At 38.6% G+C, this 17,691-nt stretch overlaps 1 protein-coding gene across 1 annotated transcript; it reads left to right on the forward strand.

The window, feature by feature from the left end:
• Positions 1 to 1,599: 1,599 nt before the first annotated feature.
• LOC104121242 (prefoldin subunit 5) lies at positions 1,600 to 7,997 on the forward strand. The gene is made up of 4 exons (XM_009633191.4): positions 1,600 to 1,920; positions 2,039 to 2,142; positions 3,491 to 3,568; positions 7,496 to 7,997. Exons 1-4 carry the CDS (start codon positions 1,734 to 1,736, stop codon positions 7,580 to 7,582), a joined length of 456 nt encoding a protein of 151 aa, XP_009631486.1. The 5' UTR covers positions 1,600 to 1,733; the 3' UTR covers positions 7,583 to 7,997.
• Positions 7,998 to 17,691: the final 9,694 nt, after the last annotated feature.

Below are 17,691 nucleotides of genomic sequence, written 5' to 3' on the forward strand. Positions count from 1 at the left end.
ATGGGCAAGTTGTCAAGTGTTGCACGTGCGCTTAGTTGAAGACTAAGGACGTGACACTTGGGTCTATTATTCAGGAAAGGGAAGATTGATGAAGATGTCACCCATCATATTGGGGCGGGATGGATGAAATTGAGACTCGCTTCCGGTATTTTGTGTGACAAGAAGGTGCCACAGAAACTTAAGGGTAAGTTCTACAGAGTAGTGGTCAGACCAACGATGTTGTATGGGGCTGAGTGTTGGCCAGTCAAGATCGCTCATGTCCAGAAGATGAAGGTAGCAGAGATGAGGATGTTGAGATGGATGTGCGGGCACACCAGATTAGATAGGATTAGAAATGAGGATATTCGCGATAAGGTGGGTGTGGCCCCTATTGAGGACAAGATGCGGGAAGCATGGCTTAGATGGTTTGGTCATGTGAGGAGGAGGAGGAGCACCGATACCCCCAATGAGGAGGTGTGAGAGGTTAACATTGGAGGGCCTACGGAGAGGTAGAGGTAGGCCAAAGAAGAGGTTAGGAGAGGTGATTAGGCAAGACATGACGCAACTTCAGCTGACCGAGGACATGACCCTTGATAGGAAGGTATGGAGGTCGAGGATTAGGATAGTAGAGTAGGTAATCCAGAGTGTTCATAACAGTAATATTGATACGCAATCTCGCTTTCTGATAGTAGTAGATTTTTATGACTAACCGTTGTTTTCTTTCATTGTGATCACCTTACTGTCTTGTTGTTTTTATTCTGCTTTTATATGGCTTTTTGGTACTTTCCCTTCTTATCTATATTTTCATTAATGTAGTGCTTATACTTTTCTGAGCCGACGGTTTATTGGAAACAACCTCTCTATCCTCACAAGGTAGGGGTAAGATCTGCGTACACACTACTCTCCCCAGACCCCATAATGTAGAATAATACTGGGTATGTTATTGTTGTTGTTGTTGTTGTTGTTGTTATTGTTGTTGTTGTTGTAAGTGAGCACCCATGACTAAACTTCTTTTTCCTTCTTTTAAATTTTTTATCGGTGAGCACCTACGACTTTAAAATCCTAACTGCGCCACTGAATGTGATTAAAAATAAAATAAAAATGTGTAAATTATATACTATCATTGTACATAAATTAAACACATTACTTGAGTTTGAGCAAAATAAACGTAGTGTTTGGGATGTTATTGAAAAACGAACGCTGGCCAATTAGGTAGTTCTGTCACTCTATAGGATGAAAATTTTCCATTAGCAAACCGTAATTTGCTTTCTTTTCTCTTCAATCATACTTTTTCCCCTTAACTAATTAACTTATTCTCATTCATTATTGCTCGTATACAAAATGTCGCCTCCCTTTTGTGTCTCATCCTTTAGGCAATTAACCTGTTTAGTGATTTTATCAAAAAATGTATTTAATACATTCCAAATGGGAAGGCAAAAACCTAATAGAGGCACATGGAATTTCCTTGGATGGTCACGTAATTTATGATAATATTTTATTAAAATCACAGTACTTATTACTTTTTGACTCGGAAAATAAAAAATACATATTTGGTAAACTATATCATATGAATAAAGTATAATTTTTAATAATAAAACTCATTTAACCCCTCTCTATTTCTAATACCCTGTTAACCCATGATAAATCACGACAAACAGAGGACGCAGCCAGTAAAAACTACTCGCTGTTCTCAAGACTTCAGAAGCACAGTTTAACACCAGAGAAGGGTTTCTGACGAAGGTGGAAATCAGGAAATGGCGTCAGGGGGAGGAAGAACACTGGAAATAGAGAAGATGAGCGTCGAGCAACTAAAGGCACTGAAGGAACAAGCCGATCTAGAAGTGAACTTACTTCAAGACAGCCTCAACAACATCCGCACTGCAACTACTCGCCTCGAAATCGCCTCTAATGCCCTTCAAGATCTATCTCTCCGCCCTCAAGGTATAAATACCCTTTTGAGAATTAGGTGTAAAAATGTGATCTTTTTTTACTTTATTGTGAAATTTGTGATTTGTTTTTTTTTTTTCCTTTTCTTTTTCTGGGTTTTTTTCTTGTGTAGGGAAGAAGATGTTGGTGCCTTTAACAGCGTCTCTATATGTGCCGGGGACCCTAGATGATGCTGATAAGGTTTTGGTAGATGTTGGCACTGGATATTTTATTGAGGTTTGTATTTATTTTTTGGCGCATCTGTAATTGGGACATTCATCTTGCTGTCTATTTATGCTAATTGAGTCAATAAAGTTGCTATCTTTAATCTAGAATTATGTTTATTTGTGGTTTTTTGTGGTGGGTGGTAGGTGTTAATCGGTTTCTGGGGTGCAGTAAGATGGGTGAGCATAGGCAGATGCTACTGTAGTATGCAACTAAAACTAAAGATGACTTCTTTTTATGTCGTGTGTGTGGTTATTTCTTATATCGCAGTTTCATGTTATGTGACTGTGTTTGATTTTCCAAAGAATCTAAGGAGTTAATTTGATATGAATTATATTAATGTAGGGGTAAGGTCTGCGCGCACACTAACCTCCTAGACCCCACTTGGTGGGATTACACTGGGTTTTTTGTTGTTGTTGTTGTTAGTGGAAGAAAATAACACAGTAGTTGAAAGTTAGTTTGATTGAAAAAACATATCAGGAGGTTATGAATTGAAACGTGTAATGAATTTGAATTCTGGAAAGCTGAGAAAACTGTATAGAAATGTTGGGCATTTTGAATTGTAGAAAGATGAAAAGAGTGTCATACATCAGAGTATATTCTAAATTCGTCGTTGGTGTACCTTGCTTGTGACTGATTTTTGATTTGGATTCTTATGAGGAATGTGACATGGTGCTTAATTCTGTGTTGTTCTTGGCGTACTTTTTTTTCCTGTTTTCTTTTACCTTGTAAAAAAGCTCATTACTGATAATTGTTCATTTGGAGAGTGTTATTGTGGAGATTGGTTGGGTTTTCTTCTGTGCTGATGACTTGTTTTGTTTTTCCAGGAATGTGTAATGGATTTCGTTACAATATCCTTATAAAAATGGATTCTCTTGCAATATATGCTTGAAGCAACATAGTTATGATTTTCAGAAATAGTTATGATTTTCAGAAAATTCTTTCTATGTACTAAATATCTTTTATTGGTTTTGATCCTCTGTCTAAAATGAAAAACAAGCCTTTTGGATTCCTTTTCTAGTTACTCCTTTCTTAGGTTTGGATAATTTGATGTTTACTCTAGATTTTCTGAACTTTATAGGGTCTAAGTTAATTTTCTCTTTAGAAATGTATCTTTCATGCATCGAGAAGTTTGTTATATGTAGTTCCTGGATAATCAATTTGCTTCTTGCTTTTTCAAGAAATAAATTGGTGATGTCTTACGAATCTAAGGGACTATTGTTGGAGCATTATCGAAAAGAACACATTTTTCATTCTATGCGTCAGTTATTTCATATATGGAAAGCCATATATTGTCTTTCCACATGGTCCTATCGCCAGAAGGTTTAAGCCCTATTGTTTTCTTTCTTTGTTTTAACAGAAAACTATGACAGAAGGAAAAGATTACTGTGAGCGAAAAATCAACCTGCTAAAGTCCAACTACGAGCAGCTTCTTGATGTAAGTATCCATTTCATTTCAGTTGGTGAAGTGAATTTTCTTGCAAGTTTTGAGCTGTTTATATTAGTTGACTTGTGTTTTGATTTGATGTAAATTCTACATACTAAAAACCTTATCAAGGGTTTCATTATTGGTGTACTGAGTACCCCATCTATCTCAATCCTACTTGATACTTCTGCCGTTAATCTACCTAACGTAAGCTAAACTTCTATTCTCGGTGCAATTGATGCGAGGAAAAGTAAGGGGAACATATTGTTTTAAAGGGTTTCAAGGAGTTCTCGGCCATGTACGCTTCTCGCAATATACAAGAAGTTGGTTTTAGAGGACATCAAGTGGCCTCTGCCAATATAAACGCACTATACATTCACACCATACATAGCTAAACTCACTAAGAAAAATCATCCGAACAGCATGGTTAGTGGTTACTGGCATATGCTTATTTCGCGTCATATGAAGAGTTCAAAAAAAAGTTGGACATTTAGTATCTACAAGAAGGTTTATGAGTATTCAGTAGCCTTCTCTCAGTCAATAGAAAGTGGTTTAGAATTTATTTTTTTTTTGGCACCCAAGGGTGTGGGCCTAGTGGGTCTATAAAGTTGGTGCTAACCCTGCACACCCAGGTTCAAATTCCAGAGACAAAAAAACATTAGGTAATTTCTTTCCATTTGCCTAAGCCTTGTGCTTAATGGAGGTAGCAGGTACCCGATGTAATAGTCGAGGTGCGGGTAAGTTAGCCTAGACAACAACATTATAAAAAAGAATTTATTGTCTTTCTCCTCCTTATACCTGGGAAAGATAGCTTGGAAAGCTGTTTACCCCATGTTGTAAAAGCTTGCATTGCAACTACTCACCTTTCATGTGGACTTCATAGGATTTTTTTCACTCTCTGGGACAGATATCATCATTTAGGAGGATATAATGGTTAATTTTCCATTCTGTTGTATCTTCTCACAATTTTATCATTTCCACCTGCATTATGGTTTTGAGAGTAGAGTGGTGGTGATTGTCTGAAGTTTTCCCCTTAATGTTTTTGCAAATTTCTTCAAAAATAGGTCATTGAGAAACCTGTTTCATTCTCTATCAGAATTATGACTTTATATAAAGCTTTTGTTATTCACAAAATAAAATTGAAAATAGTTCCAAATGTGTTTAATGGCACATAAGTCATCCTGGAAGATAAACCAGTTATCTTCAAGTATAAATCCCACCTTATTCCTGATTTCCTGGGATACACACAAGCTCTTATTCCACTAACCACGTATAGTCTTACTCTAATCTCCAGGCTGCACCCCACACCTGCTTATATAACTTATCCAAGTTAAACCACGACACTGATCTATGTGACAAGGCTGTGCTAAAATTTTAATAGTCCAGGTTGCAAGACTAACCACAGAGTGGTGCGAACAGCCTCCTATCTATTTTTTCAACTTCCCATTATTGTAGTTTCCTTCCTTTGAAAGGTCTATTTGAAATTTTGTAAACCTAGACATGAGGAACCATCATTGAATTCAAAATTTCTTCCTTGCTTCATCTGGCCTACCATTAGCGTGAATTGCATTTCTAATCTACTACTTCCCTGTTCTTATCCTTTCCATACCCTTCCCTTTGTCATTCTTCCTGCAACTGACCACTCCTCTACTTCTATTCTTTCCTTGCATTTCCTATGCTCTTGCTTAGCTTCACATCAGGAAGTAGGAATTAATTGAGACATGGTATCACCTGAACACTCTTAACCTGATTAAAAGTTAAGATTAAACAAATTGAATACTACTTTCAGAATTCGTAAATGCAACCTCAATATCATTAAAGTGAAAGTTCATACTTCTCATGTTGGAACTGAATTTGAATGACCTAGGGATAGTAGAGTAAGTTTGAAGATACTTCAAACATTTTTCTTATGCCTCATCTTTAACACATGACAAAGTTAGTTATGCCAAATCACAAGAAAGAGGAGAGCTAAATCTAACATAATCAGTCACCATGAAATTACTTGGTACTTCTTCATTCGGTAGTTTCCTCTACGAGTCTATCTCAGTGTTTTTGTGTGCGTGAAGTGCCAAAAAACGGCAAGGGCATGCTTCGCTTAAAGCTAGAAGCGAAGCGACATTTTTGAAAAAATTACCAAACAAATACGTAAAATAACTAAATAAAAAGAATTCAGCAAAAACAATACTCCCTATGTTCCAATTTATGTGAACCTATTTGACCTGGCATGGTGTTTAAGAAAGAAATAAAGACTTTTAAAATTGTGGTCCTAAACAAGCCATAACATTTGTGTGGCTATAATTCTTCTGAAACTTGTGGTGTTAAATATGCCAGAGTATTGTGTGGCTATAAAAGTTTCTCATTGAGGGTAGAATTTGAAGTTTAAGTTACATTGTTTCCAAATTTAGAAAGATGTTATTCTTTTTCGAACGAACTAAAAAGGAAATAGATTCACATAAACTGGAACGGAGGGACTAGTATATATTAGCAAATCTTTCGATTTAAAAACTAAAAAGTAGAGAGAGAGAGAGAGAGAGAGAGAGAGAGAGAGAGAGAGAGAGAGAGTATATATTCTTTCAAGTTATAAGTCGATTTCTTATAATAAAACAAAAGATTAAAAACAGAGAAAGAACAAAAAGAAAATAGCTTTAAAACAAAGAAAGAAGGGAACAAGAAACCTGGCAGCTGGAGCGAATGAAATTGAACAGAAGAAGGAGAAGAAAATGCAGCTACAGAAGAAGAAAAAAGATAGAAGGAGGAGGAGGAGAAAAGATTTGGAGCCTATTTCTAACCCTAGCGGCGATGGGATGGAGCAGATGAGTCTCCTTTCTCAGCTAAATAGTCTTCAGGTTTTTTTTTAAATAGGTCCCCTATTTCCTTTTTTCTTCTGAAAAGAATTGACTCTTTTAAAAAAATGAAGTCGACTCTTTTAAACAAAAGTACAAAGCAATTGCTTCCTCTGCTTCTCACTTCTCGCGACCGCTTCATTAGAGTCCCTTCGCTTCACACCCGAGAAGCGCTACCTGCTCGCCAAGCAATGAAGCGACCACTTTTCACAACACTGGTCCATCTGAATTTCACAACGCTGATAAAAATTAGAGAATGACAATCTCAATTTGCTTATTAGTCCCAAAGAGGTTTTGGCTGATCAGTTGATTTCAGCCTTGTAAAATTTTGTGCGAGGAGTACCGTTGACTTGTAACTAAAATGAGAGCATTCAAGTTCTAGGCAATGTAGGTAAAGTCTTTAGCTTTGCTAATGTGGTGTAAGCTAACAGTCCCCATATTGATGTATGTACTCTACTCTCGAGTACTCTTTTTGTTGAAGGTGACCCCACTCGTTCGGGAGGCAACCGATGTTTGGAATTTTGACCATGGATAACTACAATCTCCTGAAACAACTGGATAGAGCCGATGAAATGGTCAGCAATGAGTCTTTATTAGAGATCTTAACCTTAAGGATTTCGACTAGCTACTTACCTGTAGAAAGGTCTTTTGCTGCTTTTGCTTGATGGAAACTTAACCAAGGGGCGGAGCTAGAATAATACTGTGATTTTGCTTTAAACTATGTAGCTTTGATCATTCTTTACCATCACGTGTTATTGCCAGCTATACTTTATTGGAGTAGAAGGTTAGTCCTCACAAATAATGAATCAAGTAGTTGGGTTTCCTTTAGGAAAGAAAAGGCTCATTCGAGCTGCAGGTATACCTCTTCTCTATTTTGGTCTGGAGACCAAAGACCAACATATAACTCTCTTCTTTGCTCTTGCAAGATTAAAGGCTCTATACTAGTAGTATCTTTCTATCATTTGAAAAAGTTATGTGGCTGATGTTGGGAGGAGTTCTTTGAGGTTTATAGTCTGATAACAAAGAGCCTTATTATGTTTTTCTTTTCTTATGGACATTACCTTCTTCTTTTAGTAATCATTCGAACAAATTGCAGGTTGCAACGAAGAAGAAAAGTATTGCCGATGAAACTGGTGTTATCTTGCAAGCTAAATTGAGACAACTTGCTCCTCCAGCACAGTAGATCCCATTGTTCTTTTTCCTTTTGGGGGTGGAGTGGGGTGCCTACTTAAAATGTACTTAAAAATGAATCCTGTGGAGTTGCCTTTGTTGATAACTCAACGAGTTCATGCGCCTCAGGCTTAATGAGCACCAAATTCTATCTAAATTAGCATTGCTGAAGCAGAAGTTTAACGGGTGTTCGTTCCTCCATTTCACTCCACTTTTCCCTAGTTCTTTTTGCCTTTTTGCGAGAAGCAGATGATTGATCATCTGTGTCATTGTAGCAACATTGGTTGATGACTCAAAGTTATGATTTAACTTGGAATGTCCTTTAGTGGGTGAAGCCATGATGCAGTTCTACTTTTACTGCAACCCAAGTTTCTAATTCAACTATGTATGTGTGTTTTGATGAGGAAAGTTGTTGTTACATTCTCTTATATCATCCTGGAGGGAATTCTTGTAGCATCCTCCCCGCCCACGATATCTGGTCCTTTCATTATTGTTGTAATTGTTATTCTTTTCCCTTTGTTCCTCCTGTTAAATTGGAGTTCATGTTAATATCATTATCAAATCTGCAGTGAGTGGATCCAGTGAGTGTGGTTACCAAAACCTTAGAACTTTTGAGTGCAAGCCCATAATGAGGGAGAAGAGAAGCTGACCCAAAAAATGTGCGAAGGTCATGAGATGTCGTTGGACAAAATAATACTCTCTCCGTCCTCCTATTTTTATTTACGGAATATTTAGTCTGATTAAGTGATAAATATATGTACTGAAGAAGCAATAATGGTAAGCTAAAGTGCATCAAATATTCCTGCTTTATTCTTACGCCAAGGCTATTTGTGAGCAATATTGTTAATTATGATAGTGTTACACTTTTTTATGTAGTTCGAATTTTTAAAGATTATTTAATTAGTTTATCTATCTTTTCTTTGGATGGAAAAAGGTTTAACTTTATTTTTGTACTATTCAAAATTGTGCAACTTTGCATTTTACTATAATTTTTGCTTTAATATTAACCTCTCGTTTTTGGCCTTTGACTTCTAACATAATTCAACTTGGGGGTAATTTTAAATTATATTTGTAGTATGTCTATTGAAAATAATCTTTTTATCTCCGCAGGGTAGGTGGTAAGGGTAAGGTTGCCTACACACTATTCTCTTCAAACTCCACTATGTGTAATTATATCGGATTTGTTCTTGTCTTTGTTATTAAAGATGATTTCAAGAATATTGAAAGTAGAATTAATTACAAAAATTGCAAAAAATGAGAGGTAAGCTTGGTTATTTTTTCTCGAAGAATTTAACTAGTAAGTTATTCATTTTATACTGGAGCTCGGTCAATGATAAAGGAAAATACAAAATATTTGCGGCAAGGATATGAATGCAAAATTGAGCAATTTGAAATAGATCTTGTTCAAAAGGGAAAAGGGCCAAATATACCCCAATACTTTCAGTTATTGTCTACATTTACCCTTCGTTATACTATCCGGCCAAATTTACCTATACAATCAGCAAACTTTTAAAAATTACCCCCCAGTCCGCCAGGTGACTCAGAATCTCCCAAATCATTTTAATTAAGTTACTGATTCTTCTTCTTGGTCCACTATTTTCGAAATAATTGGCATTTACCTGCTTTCTGAATTGGAGAAAAAGATATTAAATAATACAACGGTTAATAACAAAGTATAGTTATTTGAAAAATCTAAATTAGGTAGTTTGTCTAAATTCTAAAAGTATTTACAACATCCCAATTTTAATGAATTCGTTGCACCAAATGTATGAGGACTTTGCAAGTATTGGTGATTGAAGTTGAAGTTACTCGGAAACTTTACATTGTCGAATTCAACTATGTTTTAATCAAATGCCTACACGTTGTGCACTCTTAAATTAGTCGATCAAACTCTAAACTAACCAGATAATGACAAAATATATTTGAATATACATGTACATACATAATGATCAACTGCATATAATTCACAATAAATAGACCCATTGAATTATCTACATTGTGTATGGTCATGTGCAACTCCAGTGCACAACGTGTAGGCACTCCAGTGCATCGGGACGCTCTAGTCCGATTGGTGAGTCTTATGGAGGGTGTGCCCCAGAATGGTACATTTCCAGTGGCACCAGCCGTCTCACAGGCTGGGGGAGGAGCACAAACTCCCACTACTCCCGCTCCGGAGTAGATGGCTCCCCAGAATCAGGCTCTAACAGCCCCGCCAGTTGGGGTAGTTCAGCCAGTTGTTGCGGCACAGACCGGTGGTAGGCCCGCCATGTCTTTTGAGGCCTTATTGAGACTGGATAAGTTCACTAAGCTCTTTCCAGTTCACTTCAGTGATACACCTTCTGAGGACCCACAAGATTATCTTGAACGCTGCCATGAGGTGCTGCGGAACATGGGTATAGTTGAGACCAATGGAGTTTATTTTGCTGTATTCCAGATGACGGGCTCCGCCAAGAGGTGGTGGAGAGATTACATATTGACCCGACCAGTCGGATCACCTGCACTTACCTGGGAGCAGTTCTCTTAGCTATTTCTGGAGAAGTTCCTCCCTATCACACTGAGAGAGGAATTTCGCAAGCAATTCGAGCGTTTACAGCAGGGCAGTATGACTATTACTCAATATGAGTCCCGTTTTGTGGATTTGGCCCATCATGCTCTCCTTTTACTACCAACGGAGGGAGAGAGAGTGAGGAGGTTTATTGAAGGACTCACTCACCCTATCAGACTTCAGATGGCCAAGGAGACCGGAAGTGAGATTTCTTTTCAGACAGCCCATTTCTATTCCACCATACCGTATGGCCCCGCCGGAGTTGAAAGAATTGAAAGAGCAGTTACAAGACTTGCTTGATCAGGGATTCATTAGACCCAGTGTCTCACCCTGGGGTGCACCAGTATTATTTGTAAAGAAGAAAAATGGCTCGATGCGGATGTGTATAGATTATCAGCAGTTGAACAAGGCCACTATCAAAAATAAATATCCGCTGCCAAGAATTGATGACTTATTTGATCAACTTCAAGGTGCCAAGGTATTTTCGAAGATTGATGTGAGATCTGATTACCATCAGTTGGAGATTAGGGCATCTGGTGTCCCTGAGACAGCTTTTCGGACTCGGTATGTGCATTACGAGTTCCTAGTGATGTCATTTGGGTTGACAAATGCTCCAGCAGCATTTATGGATTTGATGAATCGGGTGTTCAAGCCCTATTTGGATTCTTTTGTGGTTGTATTCATTGATGATATCTTAATTTACTCCAGCATTCGAGAGGAGCATGAGCAGCATCTTCGAAGTGTGCTTCACACCTTGAAGAATAATCAGTTATATGCCAAATTTTAAAAATATGAGTTTTGGTTAGACTCAGTTGCCTTTTGGGACATGTTGTATCGACAGAAAGCATAAAGGTGGATCCTAAGAAGATTGAGGCTGTTCAGAATTGGCCTAGACCTACTTCAGTTACAGAGATCCGGAGTTTCCTGGGTTTAGCAGGTTATTATCGTCGGTTCGTGGAAGGGTTTTCATCTATAGCAAGCCCATTGACCAGATTGAAACAGAAAGGTGTCCCAGTTAGATGGTCAGACGAGTGTGAATTGAGCTTTCAGAAGCTCAAGATTGCTTTGACTACGGCGCCAGTATTGGTATTACCCACAAGTTCAGGATCGTATACAGTATATTGTGACGCATCTCACATTGGGCTTGGTGCAGTATTAATGCAAGATGGAAAGGTAATTGCATATGCGTCACGGCAGTTGAAAGTTCACGAGAAGAATTATCCTGTTCATGACTTAGAATTGGCAGCTATTGTTCATGCGCTGAAGATTTGGAGGCATTACCTCTACGGTGTCTCGTGTTAGGTATTTATTGATCATTGTAGCCTCCAGTATCTGTTCAAACAAAAGGATCTTAATTTGAGGCAGAGAAGATGGATGGAGTTGTTGAAAGACTATGATATCACTATTTTGTATCACCCCGGAAAGGCCAATGTGGTGGCCGATGCCTTGAGTAGAAAGGCTGTGAGTATGGGCAGTCTTGCGTATATTCCGATTGGTGAGAGACCATTAGCTGCAGATGTTCAGACTTTGGCTAATCAGTTCGTGAGGTTAGATGTTTCAGAACCCAGTCGGGTTCTAGCTTGCACAGTCGCTTGGTCTTCTTTATATGGGCGCATCAGAGAGAGGCAGTATGATGATCCTCATTTACTTGTCCTTAAGGACACGGTGCAGCACGGTGATGCCAAATAGGTTACTGTAGGGGAAGATGGTGTTCTGCGAATGCAAGGTCGTATTTGTGTGCAAAATGTGGATGGAATTCATGAATTAATTCTTGAATAAGCACACAGTTCCAGGTATTCTATTCATCCGGGTACCGCCAAAATGTATCAAGATTTGCGGCAACATTATTGGTGTAGGAGAATGAAAAAGGATATAGTTGCATATGTAGCTCGGTGTCTGAATTGTCAGCAAGTTAAGTACGAGCATCAGAGACATGGTGGTTTGCTTCAGAAGTTAGAAATTCCTGAGTGGAAGTGGGAGCGTATCACTATAGATTTTGTTGTTGGGCTCCCATGGACTCAAAGTAGATTTGATGCAGTTTAGGTCATTGTGGACTGGTTGACCAAGTCAGCACATTTCATTCCACTAGCAGTTACCTATTCTTCATAGAGGTTAGCTGAAATTTACATTCGTGAGATTGTCCGCCTTCACGGTGTGCCCGTGTCTATTATTTCAGATCAAGGTACGCAGTTTACCTCACATTTCTGGAGGGCTGTACAACGTGAGTTAGGCACGCGGGTGGAGTTAAGTACAGCATTTCATCCACAGACAGACGGACAGTCAGAGCGCACTATTCAGATATTGGAAGATATGCTCCGCGCTTGTGTTATAGACATTGGAGGTTCTTGGGATCATTTCTTGCCACTTGCGGAGTTTGCTTATAATAATAGCTACCAGTCGAGCATTCAGATGGATCCTATGAGGCATTATACGGAAGGCGATGTCGATCGCCAGTTGGTTGGTTTGAACTGGGAGAGGCTCGGTTTTTGGGTATCGATTTGGTACAGGATGCCTTGGATAAGGTCAAGATTATTCAGGATCGACTTCGCATAGCTCAGTCTAGGCAAAAGAGTTATGCCGATGGTAAAGTTCGTGATATTGCATTCATGGTTGGAGAAAGAATATTGCTCCGGGTTTCACCTATGAAAGGTGTAATGAGGTTCGGAAAGAAGGGCAAGTTGAGCCCTAGGTATATCGGACTCTTTGAAATTATTGAAAGGGTGGGTGAAGTAGCCTACATGCTTGCATTACCACCTAGTTTATCAGCGGTTCATCCGGTGTTCCATGTGTCTATGCTCCGAAAATATCATGGTGATCCGTCCCATGTGTTAGATTTCAGCTCAGTCCAATTGGACAAAGATTTGACTTACGAGGAAGAGCCGATGGCTATTCTAGCCCGGCAGGTCCGGTAGTTGAGCTCTAAGAGTTATCCTTCAGTTAGGGTGCAATGGAGAGGTCAACCAGTAGAGGCATCTACCTGGGAGTCCGAGTCGGACATGTGGAGTAAATATCCACACCTTTTCTTCAGCTCAGGTACTTTTTCTAACTCCGTTCGAGGACGGACGTTTGTTTTAGAGGTGGAAAATGTGATTACCCAAAATATTATCTTTTAATTTAATAAGTAATTCTATGTTTTAATACCTTGAAAAGCACCATTTATCATTCTTCGACTTGCGTGCGCAGTCTGTAAATTTTTTCGGAAAGTTTTCATGTGAAAAATAAATTAAAATGTGAAATAGAGCTTTAAAATTCAAGTGAGTTGACTTTGGTCAACATTTTTAGCAAATGGACCCGGATCAGTATTTTGACAGTTTCGGTAGCTCCGTATCGTGATTTGGGACTTGGTCGTATGCCCGGAATTTAATTTGGAGGTCCCTAACTCAAATTATGACTATTTAACGGAACTAGTAATTTAAAGGCTAAAGATTCCAAGTTTGACCACGGGGTTGACTTTTTGATATCGGAGCCGGAATTCAATTCTGGAATTTGAACAGCTCTGTTATGTTATTTATGAAGTCATTCCGGATTCATTTAATATGTATTGGCACGAGATTTGTAAATTGAAAGTTTAAAACTCAAAGTTCGAATCGGGGTGTGAATTATAATTACAGTGTTGTTTGACGTGATTTTAGACCCCGAGTCAGTCCATATTATGTTACGGGACTTCTTGGTATATTCGGACGGGGTCCCGAGTACCCCGAGTGTGATTCGAATCGAAATCGGAACAAGAATTGGACTTAAGTAAAATCTGAAATTTTGGGTTCAGGTGTAATCGCACTTGCAGAATTTTGACCGCAGGTGCGAGCTCGCAGAAGCGAGACTTCCATCGCAGATGCAGTCTTCGAAGGTACAGCATCTTTGCACAGATGCGGATGCGCAGGTGCGCATTTTCCTTTGCAGGTGCGAAAATAGAGCCCGCAAATGCGAAAATGCTGGGCAGAATACATAAAATCGGGTCTTAGCTATTTTTACTCATTTTTAAGTTTTGAGTCTCGGATTTGGGGGATTTCAAGGGGGATTTTTACGACTTTGGATTGGGTAAGTGTTCTATAACCAAAAGTGATTATATTTCACAAATCCATGACTATATTCATCATTTATTTCGGATTTAGATGGAAGAAATTGGATTTTTTGTAAAACTTTCCAAAAACGAGAAATTAAGATTTGAAGGTCCACTTGATATCGGAATTGGACAAATTTAGTATGGTTGAACTCGTATCGGAACGGGTGTTCGGATTTCGTGAGTTTTTTCGGAATTTGAGATGTGGGTCCCATTACCGAATATTTTAATGAATTTTAGATTTTTATCCGGAAAATTTGTAAATTCATATGGAATTAATTCTTATGATTCGTATTGAATATATCAAATTGTTTATGAATAGATTTGAAGCTTTCAAAGGCAAATTTAAAAGGAAAAGCGGGGTTGAATAATTGATTGGAATTTGCAAAGCAAGGAAAGTGTCGTGGTTAACTTTGACTTGAGGGAATAGAACCCTTAAATTATTTGTTATGTGAATTGCATGTGGACGTATAGGCGAGGTGACGAGTGTCTATACGTCGTCAAATTAATTGTTTGCCTGCTTACTTGAAAAATCATAAATTATTTTTAATTATAAATTAAATATTATAATAATTATTTCTCTCTTATTCTTTTTCAAATATTAATTCTTGAATTCATGCATTAATTGTTACATGTTATTTGAATTATGTGCCTTAATTGTTATTTGACATTTAGCATATTAAATATTAAACTGCCTATTTGCTCCATGATTTCCATAATAATTTGCTATTTGTCATTGTTTGCTTCATAATTAAACCATAATTATTGTATGCTTGTTGTCTTATAATTTTATATTAATTGTTAAATTTATTGGGAAAATTTCTTCTATAAGATTTGGTAAATGAATATGTTGGAGGAGCGGGTTGCACGCCGCAAGATGATTGATTATAATGAATATATTGGAGGATCGGGTTGCACACCGCAACAGACTTATTAAAAAGTCCATATTGGAGGATTGGGTTGCACGCGCAACAGACTTATTAAAAAGTCCATATTGGAGGATCGGGTTGCACGCCGCAACAAACTTATTAAAAGTCAATATTGGAGGATCGGGTTGCATGCCGCAACAGACTTATTAAAAAGTCAATATTGGAGGATCGGGTTGCACACCACAACAGACTTATTAAAAGTCAATATTGGAGGATCGGGTTGCACGCCGCAATAGATTTATTAAAAAGTCAATATTGGGGATCGGGTTGCACGCCGCAACAGACTTATTAAAAGTCCATATTGGAGGATCGGGTTGCACGCCGCAATAGACTTGATTAAAATGAATATATATTGGAGGAGCGGGTTGCACGCCGCAACAGAACCGAGTGTGAATATATTATGAGAGTGAGTTACACGCTGCAAACAGAAATTGAATGTGAATATATTGTGAGAGCGGGTTTGCACGATGCAACAGAATTGATGGAAGTGATAATTGGTTATGACTGCAGAGTTGGCTTCAATTATTATAAATGAGTTATTTGATTTATTTCTATTATTGTTGTTATTTCTAATATTGCGTACATGTAATGTAAGTGACCCACCTTAGCCTCGTCGCTACTTCGTCGAGGTTAGGCTCAACACTTACCAGTACATGGGGTCAGTTGTACTGATGCTACACTCTACACTTCTTGTGCAGATTTTGAAGTTGGTCCCAGTGGCGTACTGTAGACTTGCTCGGATTTCAGCTATTCAGAGGAGACTTGAGGTATAACTGTACGACGTTCGCAGTTCTGAAGTCCCCGTCCACTTAACTTTAGCTGTGTGTTTGTTTTCAGACAGCTTTATTTTATTCAGACCTTCATTTGTATTTATTCTAGAAGCTCGTGCACTTATGACACCAATTCTAGGATGGTATTTAGACACCGTTATTTTGATGGATTATTTCACTATATTTCAAACTTTGCTTCCTCATTTGATTCCTTGTTATTAATAAATTTTAAATTGTTTTAAAAATTATTAATATTATTCTAACGTTGGCTTGCCTAGCAAGTGAAATGTTAGGCACCATCACGGTCCGAAGGTGAGAATTTCGGGTCGTGACAGGGAGCTACGTATGCACTAGGTGACGAGAGTCTGTGCGTAGCTATATTTCATGAGGTGTTCGGGTAGACTTAGATCCACATCATGCCTTTAATTATACTATTGTGTTTATTATGAATATTAATCATCTTGAATAGAGCTGAGACTAGGGATTTTAAAGTTGCAATTTTCGACTTAGATTTCTTATTTTTGGAAGAATTGAGGAATATTTAATAACTTTGAGAAATCCATGTCCTCTCGCATCGCAAGTACTTCCGCGAGCGAGGTAAATGTAACGACCCGACCGATCGCTTTGATATTTAGAGCCCTGATCCCCTAATATCTGCTTTCCCCATATTTGTTTCTACTTTTGGGACTTGCCGGAGTGATTGGTTATGAAATTCAGAGAGTTTTGGGACACTTAGTCCCTAGTTGTGAGTTTAAGCCTTAGAGTTTGGACCGTAGTCGGAACTGTATGAAGACGGATTCGGAATGGAATTTCGTCGACTCCGTTAGCTCTGTTGAGTGATTTTGGGGTTAGGAACGCGTCCAAAATATGTGTTAGGGATTTATAGTAGCTTTACGCTTGAATTGGCGAAAGTTAGTTTTTTGGCGATTTCGGCCGATAGTGGAAATTTTGATATCGAGCTCGGAATGGAATTCTGAAAGTGGCTATAGGTTCGTAATGTCATTTGTGACCTGTGTATAAAATTTGAGATCATTCGGACTAGATTTGATGTGGTTCGGCGTCGTTTGTAGAATTTGGAAAATTTTAAATTCTTAGACTTGAATCCATGCTTAATTCACGATTTTGGTGTTGTTTGATGTGGTTTGAAGGCTCAACTAAGTCCGTATGGTGTTTTAGGATTGGTTGGTATGTTTGGTTGAGGTCCCGGGGGCCTCGGGTGTGTTTCAGATGCTTAACTGGAAGAAACTTGAACTTAGGAGAAATCTGGTACCTTTGTTGGTTCTGGTGTTTCGCACCTGCGGAAAAGAGACCGCAGGTGCGCGAGCCGCACATGCGGAGATGGAAGCGCAGATGCGAGAAGTCGAGAGTTGGCCTGGAGTCACAGGTGCGAGAAAGTTCCGCATCTGCGATGCCCGCAAATGCGCAAGGCTGTTCACAAATGCGCAAGATGCGCAGAAGCGGAAGAGATGTCCGCAGGTGCGAGTGCGCATGTGCGACCCTTTCGTCACAGGTGCGAAGGCATATGGGGCAAGTGAATTGCGCAGATGCGCATTTTTTCTGCACAAGCGCACCCACAGGTGCTAGCCCAGGTTCCGCAGGTGCGGAAATACCTGGGCAGTAATTAAAACCGAAGGGTTTCGTCATTTTTATCATTTTTGGCTTTGTAAACTCGGGCTAGGGCGATTTTTGAGAGCATTTTCGAGGAATTTCCTTAGGTAAGTTCCTTGTGCTTATTTTTGGTCAATAATCTTGCCTTGCCATGTATTTTTTCACCTAGTTAATGTGTATTTAAGGTGAAAATTAGAAGTTGGAGGCTAG

Source organism: Nicotiana tomentosiformis, chromosome 11 (assembly GCF_000390325.3).
Source record: "Nicotiana tomentosiformis chromosome 11, ASM39032v3, whole genome shotgun sequence".
NCBI classification, from domain to species: domain Eukaryota; kingdom Viridiplantae; phylum Streptophyta; class Magnoliopsida; order Solanales; family Solanaceae; genus Nicotiana; species Nicotiana tomentosiformis.